General features: G+C 37.9%; 1 protein-coding gene across 3 annotated transcripts in view; it reads left to right on the top strand.

The window, feature by feature from the left end:
- Positions 1–5,380: 5,380 nt before the first annotated feature.
- RabGGTb (geranylgeranyl transferase type-2 subunit beta) overlaps positions 5,381–12,206 on the top strand; it is a 95,244-nt gene continuing 88,418 nt past the window's right edge. For all 3 annotated transcript variants that reach the window (XM_076210319.1, XM_076210320.1, XM_076210321.1), the window contains exons 1-3: positions 5,381–5,532; positions 11,375–11,482; positions 11,626–11,826. In XM_076210319.1, the coding sequence (XP_076066434.1) occupies positions 5,530–5,532; positions 11,375–11,482; positions 11,626–11,826 (312 nt within the window). In that variant the 5' untranslated portion in view covers positions 5,381–5,529. The remainder of the gene's footprint in view (positions 5,533–11,374; positions 11,483–11,625; positions 11,827–12,206) is intronic.

A 12,206-nucleotide genomic window follows, 5' to 3' on the forward strand; every position in this document is an offset into this window, starting at 1 on the left:
TTGCACTGATTTCTCGGTATCAAGTTTGCGTAGAAGGAATGATGGTAAACGTACCTGGCTGGTGCTGGCTCGTAGATTTTCAACTTCGTTACTCAGGTCCTCACAGGCCTGAGAGCCCACCGAACATCAAACGCCCTGGTGATTCATGCGGAGGAATACGGGCATTTACCTAACTGGGACGGAGTGGAAATATTAAAACAAGGATTAGACAAGAAAAAAAGAAAAATAGTAGAAGCAGCTTTTATAGCATCCCAGCCCTGCTGTAACCATCGTGATGGTTTTATTAAGCTGTCCAAAATGTCCGGCTGGATGATTTTACAGGAGCTGAAGGGTACGAGAGGGAGGGAGGGGGTGGGTTAAGGAAGGAACGCGGAATGATGTAAGATATATACCCGGTAATTGTTGATTTCCCGATTATGTTTGTACACTCTGAAGAAGCTCTGTTTAGAGCGAAACGTCAGTTAATGAAACTTCAACGGTTCTCGGTGTTTATCTCACCACCCTGCCACTCATTTTGTCGTCCATTCCTCATCATATATATATATATATATATATATATATTTATATATATATATATATATATATATATATATATATATATATATATATATATTGCTCGCACTTGATGTTGATGACATTTCTACTTTCAAGAGTTCACTCAGATGATCATTTGACTGAATAGAAGAATAACATGCTACATATACAGAGAGACGAATTTCAAATTTACTAAGTTTAATTGCTCGCACTTGATGTTGATGACATTTCTACTTTCAAGAGTTCACTCAGATGATCATTTGACTGAATAGAAGAATGACATGCTACATATACAGAGAGACGAATTTCAAATTTACTAAGTTTATCTTCCTTCTTTGATAGAACAGACTTGATGCTCATTTGCTTGTCACTTACTTTCGATACATTTTGTTTGTTTTAACGACTCACTGTGATTTTTTTTTAAATCCGTTCTGTGAGCTCTCATGTCCGTTCTACAAACTTTACAACGTGCCTTATTTCAATCCTCTTTCACTTCCGCTAACCATATTTCAAACAGGGGATCCTTTAACCAGGCAGACTGAAACGTTTTCGAGTAGTTTGACCACCTCTTCCATTTCGCTGCCTAATCGAATACGTACATTTCGTACTGAACCTCTGCGGGCCGAGATGCGAGCGGGACGATCTAGCACGTTGAATACGTTCCTGTTAATTTTCATATTCGAATACGTACATTTCGTACTGTGCGTCTGCGGGCCGAGAAGCGAGCAGGGCGATGTAGCACGTTGAATACGTTCCTGTTAATTTTCATCCTACGTAGCAGTCTCAAATCGGACTAGGGTTGCCTAGTTGGTTTTACCAAGAAAAAAATGCCAGCTGTCGCCAAAAATATGCCAAAATTACTTCCTGAATGCAGATATTATCACTACTCTATTAGTCTTCATGAATGCAGAAATAATAACTACCGTTCTTCTCATTAGTAGCCCAACTTACTTCAAAAATAGCCCAAAATGTCGCAAGTCGCAAAACTCAAATTTAAGTCGCGCCGAGCTTTCAAAAGTAGCCCAATTTGCGACTTGTAGCCCAATCTAGCAACCGTGTTCAGAAGACGAGAAGAAGCATGATAAGTTGACAACAAACCGTACGACAAGCTGAATCACAACCACAACAAACAGAAGTGCCATGAATAGGGATTGAAGATACGTATTTTAAAAGGATCTGTATATATATATATATATATATATATATATATATATATATATATATATATATATATATTTATATTTATATTTATATATACACACACACACACACACACACACAAAGAAGAAAAAGAGACAGCAGTAGAAATCCTTAATGAAATTCAGGGGGGAGACAGTGATTCAGGCACAGACTTAGAAGAGACTTACAGAATTGGTCGCTATACTAAGGATAGGAATCGACCTCTAAAGATAAAACTAAGGTCACAAGTGGTAGTAGAAGACATATTTGAAAAAGTAGGTAACTTGGCAAAGAGTGAAAAATACAATAAGATATGGATAAAAAGAGAAATGAGTACTGAGGAATTAGAAAAAGAAAGGGCACTAAGAGAAGAAGCAAAGGAAAAAAACTTGAAAAGATCGGAGACAGAATGCAAAGAATTCCAGTGGAGAGTAATAGACTTGAGATTAAGACAATGGCACTTCAAAACGAACAAAACAAGGGAAGAAGAAACCAGGGAGAAGGAAGAAAATTAAAAGTGGCCTATACCAACATTGACGGACTAATTTCGGGACTGAACGAACTCAATGATTATCTGTTAGAAGCAAAACCAGACATAATGGGAATTGTAGAGACTAAACTAAGAGGTGAAATACCATCCACTGTTATCGGACAAGGTTTATACAACTACTGGATAAAAAACAGGGACAAGAAACAGGGAGGGGGAATCATGTTCTTGGCCAAGAAAGACCTAAAGGTGACAAAAATTGCAGAGGGCAAAGGTAATGCTGAATTGATCATGATAAAAGTCGAAGGCAAGAATATGAAAAGTAGAAAGTTTGTGGTGACTTATGTGCCTCCAAAAACAAGCGCTTGGAAAGAAATCGAACATACAAAAATGCTAGATGACACAAGAAAATCACTCAATGAGATACTAATGGGTAAGGGTAATCTGGTAATTGCAAAGAAATTTGTTGGGACAGCATGACAGTGCAAGGAGGAGATGACTCGTGGGGCAATGTACTGCTAGATATGACCATGGAGTACACAATGACCCAATGGGTCCGTGAAAACACAAGGTACAGAAATAATGAAGAGCCATCGAAACTAGATCTAATATTTACAACAGAGCCTGAAATAGTGCATAAAGTCCAGTATGAGACACCAATTGGAAAGAGTGACCATGTACTCATCGAAACTATACTAAAGGAAGAAATAGACATAGAGAGGAACGAAAAGCATAGGAAAGGAAGACTGAGGTACAACAAAACAGACTTTACAAAACTAAAGACATTCTTCCGGAATGCAAACTGGGAAATATTTTACAGGGAAGAAACAGCAGTGGAAGAGAAATGGAATATATTGATGGAAAACTACAATGAAGGGGTAAACAGGCATGTACCAAGACAAAAGCGAGAGAGAGAGTACATTAAATGTTGGTTCAACAAAAGATGCAGTGAGGCAAAAGACAGAAGGGACAAAGCTTGGAAAAAGTGGAGAAAAGACAAAAAACAAAGCAAATGGTAAATTTATGTTAACTATAGAAATGAGTATGTTAATGTGAGAAGAGAGGAGAAAAGGAACCATGAGAAGGATATTATAGACAAATGCAAAGAGCAACCCAAACTATTCTATCGGTATGTGAATGGTAAACTTAAAAACAAACAGGAATTGGTGAAACTATGCCAAGGAAACATAGAATACACAGAAGATTTAGAGATGGCCGAAGTCATGAACAATCACTTTAAATCTGTTTTCACCAGAGAGAAAATACCAAATTGTGACATAGACAAAAACAAGAAATCTCCCCTCATGAATGAGTTTACAGCATCACTAAAGGAAATATCAGAACATTTATCAAGGCTGGATGTCAGAAAATCACATGGCCCGGACGGTATTGCAAATTGGATTCTAAAGGAGTGCAAAGAAGAACTAACAGACAAAATACACATCTTAATAAACAGCTCACTCAAAGAAGGAAAGATACCCGAGGACTGGAAAAACGCTAACATTGTACCAATACACAAAGGAGGAAACAAAGAAGAACCCACCAACTATAGGCCAGTATCACTAACAAGCACCATAGCCAAAATTTGTGAGAAAATAATCAAGAATAGATGGGTAAAACATCTGGAAGACAATGACATATTAAACCCAAGACAATTCGGATTCAGACAAGGAAGATCATGCTCCACAAACTTAATATGCTTTTACTCAAGACTAATAGACATAGTGCAAGAAAGAAATGGATGGGCTGATTGTGCATTCCTAGACTTGCAAAAAGCCTTTGACAAAGTACCACACAGAAAACTACTAAAAAAACTGGAACACATAGGAGGAATACAGGGAAACCTACTAAAATGGATAGAGGACTTTCTGACTGGTAGAAAGATGAGAGTAGTGCTCAGAGAAAAATATTCAGATTGGAAAGAGGTGATCAGTGGAGTACCGCAAGGATCTGTGCTGGCACCAATAATGTTTGCTATCTATATGAATGACATGGATGAGGACGTGAACTGCTACATGAGCTTCTTTGCCGATGACGCCAAACTGCTAAGGAAAATAGAAACTGATGAGGACTGTGAAGCACTGCAAGAAGACCTAAATAGGGTATGGAACTGGAGTCAGAAATGGGAAGTGGACTTTAATACTAAGAAGTGTAGCATAATGGAGTTTGGAAAAAGCAAAAACAGAATATCAGGAAAATATACAATTGGAACCAAAGAAGTAAAGAAAGTAGGATCCGAAAAAGATTTGGGAGTAATTATCACGAACGACTTGTCCTATGATATACAGATTAACAAAATTGTCGGGGAGACTTACAACTTGCTAAGATCAATAAAAGTGGCGTTTAAATACTTGGACGAAGACATGATGAAAAAAATATTGGTTACATTGATAAGGCCTAGATTAGAGTATGCAGCGACATTGTGGTCCCCCAGTACCAAAAAGAATATAAAGAAAATAGAAAGAATCCAAAGAGCAGCTACAAAAATGGCACCTGCACTTGCAAACCTATCATACGAAGAGAGATTGGCTAAACTGGAGTTACCGACACTGGAGCAAAGAAGAGAGAGAGGTGACCTATTGACCATCTACAGAATCATGAAAGGCACAGAGGTACTCGATAGTGAGAGCTTACTTAACTGGGACAAAAGAAACACAAGAGGACATGGAAAGAAAATAAAAAAACATAGCTATAGAAGAGAACTGAAGAAAAACAGTTTTCCTCATAGAGTTTTGGACACTTGGAACAAACTGGACAATGGAATAGTATGCGCAAAAACCATTCATGAGTTTAAAAACAAACTAGACACTGCAAGATACAAAGGCGGGACAACACGAGCATAGCTCCCCTTCCCGCAAAATACAACTAGGTAAATACAACTAGGTAAATACACACACACACACACACATATATATATATATATATATATATATATATATATATATATATATATATATATATATATATATATATATGTATATATATATAAAATAATAATATAATAATAATAATAATAATAATAATAATAATAATAATAATAATAATAATAATAATAATAATAATAATAATAATAATAATAATAATAATAATAATAATAATAATAATAATAATAATAATAATAATAATAATAATAATAATAATGATAATAATAATAATAATAATAATAAAGTTATAATTTAGGGTAATTGACACAACTGTCTGGGGTAACGAAATTTTTTGCTGTGGAAGCACTGATGACAACAAACCGTACGACAAGCTGAATCACAACCACAACAAACAGAAGTGCCATGAATTAAGGGATTGAGGATACGTATTTTAATACTTAAACAATGGTAAGTATTAATTCTGCTTATTCTATCCTCTAAATAAAAAGGATCTGGTAGACCATAGATACAAAATAATTAGCACTTTTTACATTATGTACATTTACAAGATCCTGGCAAGCAGGGTTGCCCAAGGGTGGATGACAGTTAATATCTGACAGGGCATGTAGTATGTTCAATGAAATGGAGGAACCCTGGTGTAATGAAGAAATTGATCAAGTATGGGAATCTGGAATAAAATTCTAGAATCATTCTAACACGGAATTTACGTTGTCAAATAGCTCCTAATATATCCTAATCTAACCAAACAAAGCCATTCATGATTCTACAGAAGTCGAAGAATTAGATCTTTGAAATGAAAAAATAAAGTCAAAAGTGCTTGCATGATACTGGAATAGTTACAGTATTGAATTTATGCCTACAAAGATACCAATTAACGGCTGCTTACATAGTTTGGGTGGTAGCAAGGTTGAATCCTATACTTCTCGGTAAGGCTTTGATTAAGGTTCAAAGTACACCACTCGTGTCAGTATGTCACTCATACCAGGCTGCTCTTGAGTGGTAAGTTGTGGTCCAGTGGTTTTGTTCCAGCAGGCCTAACAGGCAAATGGATTTTTCACTTTTTTCCTTTTTCGTATTTGAAGGATATATTGTTTCTATGGAGTGGTTAGATTAGGTTAAGAGTATTGGACAAAAGTTTTGTATTAAATATCTGTGCTTACATGTTTCTGTAATCTTAACCAAAGTTTCACCTATTTTTATTTTTTTCCTCTTTGGGGTTCTATCTTTCCAAGAAAATTATTTATTTAATGAAAAGTCACCTGAAACAACAATATTATCAGGTTTCTGAACAAATTGATCTATCACTTCATTTGTTTATAGACTAATTTCAAAGTTCATTGACATTTTAAGAAAATTATTTATAATAAAGAATCACCAGAAACAGTAATGCAATTATATGAGTTTTAAAAATATAAGATTAGTACACGAACAGTGAGCCTGTCAATTTGTCACTATTACACCCACCTGTTCTTATCTTTCATGGAGACAGGGTGAGCACATCAAAGGCCATCTCCACCATAAGACATTTGGTAGGGTAGGTTAGGCAGCAAAATTCCAGAATTGAGCAAGCGAAGCTATTTAACATGAAATTTACATTGACCAATAGCTCCTAACCTAATATATCTTAACTTAACCTAACCTAACATAACCATTTCATAGTAAAAGTAGATATTTGAAGTGCAAAAAAGAAGTGAAAATGTGTTTGCATTATACTGGAATAAAACCGGCTAGATTAGTCATTTATTGTGTTTATCCCATAAAGGACAACATGAATGGTGTACATTCTCAATAATTACATGCAAATTTTATTAGTTTAGAAATTCAATAACTTGTTTAAATGTTAATTGTAAAAGAGATACATGGAAGAGCCCAAGGACCATATCCAGCTATTGTGGGGTGTCTGGAAACAAGATGAAGACCACGATGGAAATAAGCTTACATGCTCTTTTGTGTTATCCTTGGCAATTGTAATTGTTATTTCAAACTGTGTTCTTTTCATTATCTGCACTTCATGCATATTGATGCAATGCCAAATAAATTTACTATGATTCCTCTTCATTAGAAATTTACACTATCTGATTAGTGAATTACCCATTTCTTTAGCTATTTGCTTGGTATAACATTACATTCATGTATTATAATTTACAAAAATACTTAATTTTCTAATGGTATATCATATAGGTGTGCACAACTAAATACCTAACTTAACAGTAATAGTTGGCACTCCTTGGGTATAGTGCTCCTATCTAGCAATAAAACTTACTTCCCCCACCCCTCCTATGCCAAACAAGGAAGAATGAATTACCAACTAATTATTCACCAAAAGTTTAAATTACCTTAGTCATATATACAAGAGTGTTGGTTATTAACTGGTTTTTATTGTGTTTAGCACAGGAAGGGTGGGGGAGCAAAATGCCAACAACCAATATTATCATATGCTCACATTACCTCAATTGAAATGTACAAGCTATTGTTGGTAATTTATTTTGATGTGTTTACACACTAGGGGTGGGAGAACAAATTGGAAGAATCTTCTTTGAAGAAACATGCCTTCCACATATCTTCAATGTATTATGAAATGCATTAAAGTTAGAGTCCGGGTTTTCTTCACCTAACAAATTATTCCAGTCAACTCTTGTGAGTTATTTAAACCATTCTAGATAGCTTTGTAAATAATAAATTTCTTTCAAAGGCTTTTTCCCCCTTATAAGGGAGATAGCCAAAAAACAAAGGCATAACAACCACTCCCACCCATTCCATCCCCAACATACTTCACTCCCCTCCACCTTCTTCCCTCCCTCATTTCTTGGTACTTCCTGGATGACAGGTCATCTCTGCATCTTGCCACTACCCTGGGTCAGAAGCAGTGTCACAAGACAAAGCACATTTACAGCAAGGCCACTTCATTGAATTGGCAAAGTAGCAAAGCCATCCCCTCATGCAGAAAAAAAGAAGACAGGGAGAAATCCCTTCGGGCTGCGTCAATTTATTTATTTCTCATACATACTCCCTCACCTCCCATCCCCCACCCACTCCCTTTCATGCATCACAGCATCATCCATAGACAACCATTCTCCATTCACCCCTACCTTCTGTCCTCTCCCGTCCCTCCTCAACAGACATTCCCCTCTTTCCCAATGCTCCTTTTACCCCATCCCACCATCTCATCCTAGGTCACCCCCTCATGTTCACTCCTTTCACCTTTGCCTTCCACACCACTTTTACTAGTCTTTCTTCACTCATTCTTTCCATGTGTCCAAACCATCCCAATACACTCTCATCAGCCCTATCTCCCAACTCCCTTTCCACCCTTGTTCTCCTCACCTCATTTCTCACTCTAGCCAAGTAACCCCTATCATACTCCTCAGGCACCTCATCTCAAACACATTCAAACTCCTCTTTTCCTCTCTTATGTTCCATGTTTCTGCCCCATACAGTGCTGTCGGCACAATCACTCCTTCATACAATCTCCTCTTAGCATCCATTCCCAAATGTCTATTTCTCATTACAGTTTTTAATCCCCCGAGACATTTACTTGCTTCTCTCAATTTACATTCTACCTCCACCTTCATTCCCTTTCCTGCCACATTTGCACCCCAAGTATCTAAAATTATCCACTTTCTCCCCTTGCACATCTCATCACCTTACTTTTACCCACATTTATCTTGAACTTCCTTCTTTTGCACACCTCAAGCTGTCACTAATTTCCTCAATCCCTCCTCTGATCCTTCTACAAACAGTGTTGTCAGCAAACAACAACTGGATTATCTCCCACTTTTCTCCATTTTCTTTAACCATCTCCAGTCCCTGACCCACTACCCTTGCATTTACCTCTTGCACCACCCCATCCATGTATAAATTGAACAGCCAGAGTGACATAACACATCCCTGATGAAGTCTCACCTTTACCTCAAACCACTCACTCTCTCCATTACTAATCCTAAGACAAGCTCTATTACTCTCATAAAAACTCTTGACTGCTCTGAAAAGCTTTCCTCCTATCCCATATATCTGCAATACCTGCCACAGTGCTTTCCTGTCTACCCTATCATAAGCCATTTCCAGATCCATAAAACCCCAAAAAACATCCGTACCTTTTCCTATAGCTTTCTCACATATCTGTCTTACCACAAAAATCTGATCTATGCAACCCCAACCTGTCCTAAACCCCGCACTATTCCTCACCAATTACTCCCTCTATTCCTCTCCTAATCCTCTCAATCAAGGCTCATAAGCCTTCCCAACTACACTTAACAAGCTGATCCCTCTGAAACTACTACACTCACACTTGTCCCCTTTCCCTTGTAAAGTGGAACTATACAGGCCTCCAGCACTCTACCCTCTTTTAAACAAACATTAAATAACCTCACCAGCCAGTCCACCATCACTGTACCTCTATTTTTCAGACATTCTGCATGACATCCATCCAACTCAGGTGCCTTACCAGCTCTCATCATCAAAACAACTGCCTTCACTTCATCTTTCCTTATTTCTCTTCCATTTTCCTCACTCATCACAGTCATTTTGTTAGCACTTCCCATTGCAACTGTCTTTCCCTCCCTATCCTCCTTCACATTTAGTAACTCCCAAAAATACTCTGCCCATCTTCCTCTGCTGCCTCCTCTTCCATTATCATCTCTCCATCTGCACCTTTTACCTTTTCTTCTCTACTTGATTCACCTCCTCTTCCTCCCTTAATTTCTATCCAATACATCTTTTTATTACTTTCAAAAATTTCTGTCATGTTCTTACTTTTATCGATAGTAATAAAAATATGGCTGTGTATAGATGATACTGTGATGCAAGAAAGGGAGGGGGTTGGTGATGAAGGGTTAGGGAGTGGTTATGTGTGAATGATATTTTGACACAGCTCAAAGGGATTTCTCCCTGTCCTCTTTTTCTGCATGAAGTGACAGAAAGGGAGGGTTGCTAATTAAGTGAAGCAGCCTTGCTGGGAATGGGCTGTGTCTTGCTACATTGCTCCTGACCCAGAGCAGTGGACAGGATACAGGGATGACCTGTTATCCTTAAGGAGATAAGATGACAGGGAGGAAATGGTGGTGGATGGAAATGAAATTGGTGGGACTGGGTTTGCCTTTTGACTCTGGCTACCTTCCTTGTAAGGGGGAAAATCCATTGGTATAGATAGTAATAAAAATGTGACCTTAAAAGTTATCTTTATTGTTATAAGTGTTTATGAACACAACCCTGAAGTTCAAGAAATTTGTAGCCTTGGGCTTGCTAGAGGTGCTCTACTTCAAATGTATTTACCTAGTATTTTGTGGGAAGGGGGGCTACACTCGTGGTGTCTCACCTTTGTATCTCGCAGTATCTAGTTTGCTTTGAAACTCATGAATGTGTTTATGCCAGTGTGCAGGTTTTTTTTTTTTTTTTTTTTTCTGTACTAGTAAGGCAACACAGTGAAGATAGTAGTTATTGCAAGTGAGAAATAGACATTTGAGAATGGATGATAAGAGGAGATTGTATGGAGTGATTGTACCAACAGCCCTGCGCGTGGCAGAAACATGGAAGATAAGAGAGGATGAGAGAAGGAGTTTGTGTTTTAGATGAAATGCCTGAGAAATATGATAGGGGTTACTAGGCTGGATATATTGAGTAATGAGGAGGTGAGGAGGAGAACAGGGGTGGAAAGGGAGTTGGGAGATAGGGTTGATGAAAGAGTATTGGGATGGTTTGGACACATGAAAAGAATGAGTGAAGAAAGATTAGTAAAAGAGGTGTTGAAGGCAGAGGTGAAAGGAGTGAACATGAGGGGGCGACCTAGGATGAGATGGATGGGGTAAAAGGAGCTTTGGGAAAGAGGGGAATGACTGTTGAGGAGGGATGAGAGAGGACAGAAGATAGGGGTGAATGGAGAATGGTTGTGTATGGATGATGCTGTGATGCATGAGTTGGGAGTGGATGGGGGATGGGAGGTGAGGGAGTATGTATTAGAAATAAATTGACGAAGCCCAAGGGATTTCTCCCGTCTTCTCCTATTCTGCATGAGGGGATGGAGAGGGGTTGTCGTTGATTTAATGAAGTGACCTTGCTGTAAATGTGCTGTGTCTTGCGACACTGCTTCTGACCGAGGGCAGTGGACAAGATGCACGGATGACCCATCATCCAGGAGATGCCAAGATAAGATGGAGGGGAGTGGAGTATGTAGGGGATGGAATGGGTGGGAGTGATTTCTATGCCTTTGTTTTTTAGCTGCCTCCTATGTAAGGGGGAAAAAGCCTTTGGTATGTATGTAAGTGTTATGATTATCTTTGACTTTGTTTTATAGGCTCAACATCCAAAGGACGTTGTCATCACAGATGAACATCCAAAAAGTTTGTTGTTTGAAAAACATGCAGAATATATTGTTGGTTACAGTAAGAAGAAAAATGATTTTGTAAGTATGATATATAGTTGTTCTCGTTAGTGTAAAACACTGTTGTCATTCTGTATATGTCATTTAGTATGATTTTTATGCATTTATAAAGGTTTGGATATATATATTGTCATTAATAACAATTGAATGTTCTTTTTCCCAAGGAATATACAATGACAGAGCATTTCCGGATGTCTGGGATATATTGGGGTATTACTGCAATAGACTTACTTGGCCAGCTAGATAGTATGGACAGTGGTGAAATTATTGCATTTATCAAATCCTGTCAAGACACGACATCTGGAGGTGTTGCCCCAAGCTTGAACCATGATCCTCACATCTTGTACACACTTAGTGCAGTGCAGGTATAAAACTTATTCCATGTATGTAATAGGAAAGTGAAATCTGGATTAATTTGTGTTGTTTTTTATTTATGATGGGGGTAATATGGGTATTTTCTTGTGGTGGTTCTGCAAGATGTGTCAGTGAAAATCACCTCCCTGCTGCTCATTTTGAAAACCCATCTGCTCCCTGACCTCCATGTGAAGGTGCAGCCCCAAGGAGCAGACTTTCTATCTCCAGACCAGGCCTAAGCTCTCTATCAACTCTAACTGTATTTCTTCCATCTTTCTATATATGGAGGGCTGAAAACTGGCAATTGCTTCCCTCCTATTTCACCCGGTGACATAGAAATAGTTCCACACTAATACAGCACTGACAACAGTCTTAAGCTTCTCCCTAGAGA

The sequence above is a fragment of the Oratosquilla oratoria genome, chromosome 27 (assembly GCF_046742065.1).
Source record: "Oratosquilla oratoria isolate Oo_2021 chromosome 27, ASM4674206v1, whole genome shotgun sequence".
NCBI classification, from domain to species: Eukaryota; Metazoa; Arthropoda; class Malacostraca; order Stomatopoda; family Squillidae; genus Oratosquilla; species Oratosquilla oratoria.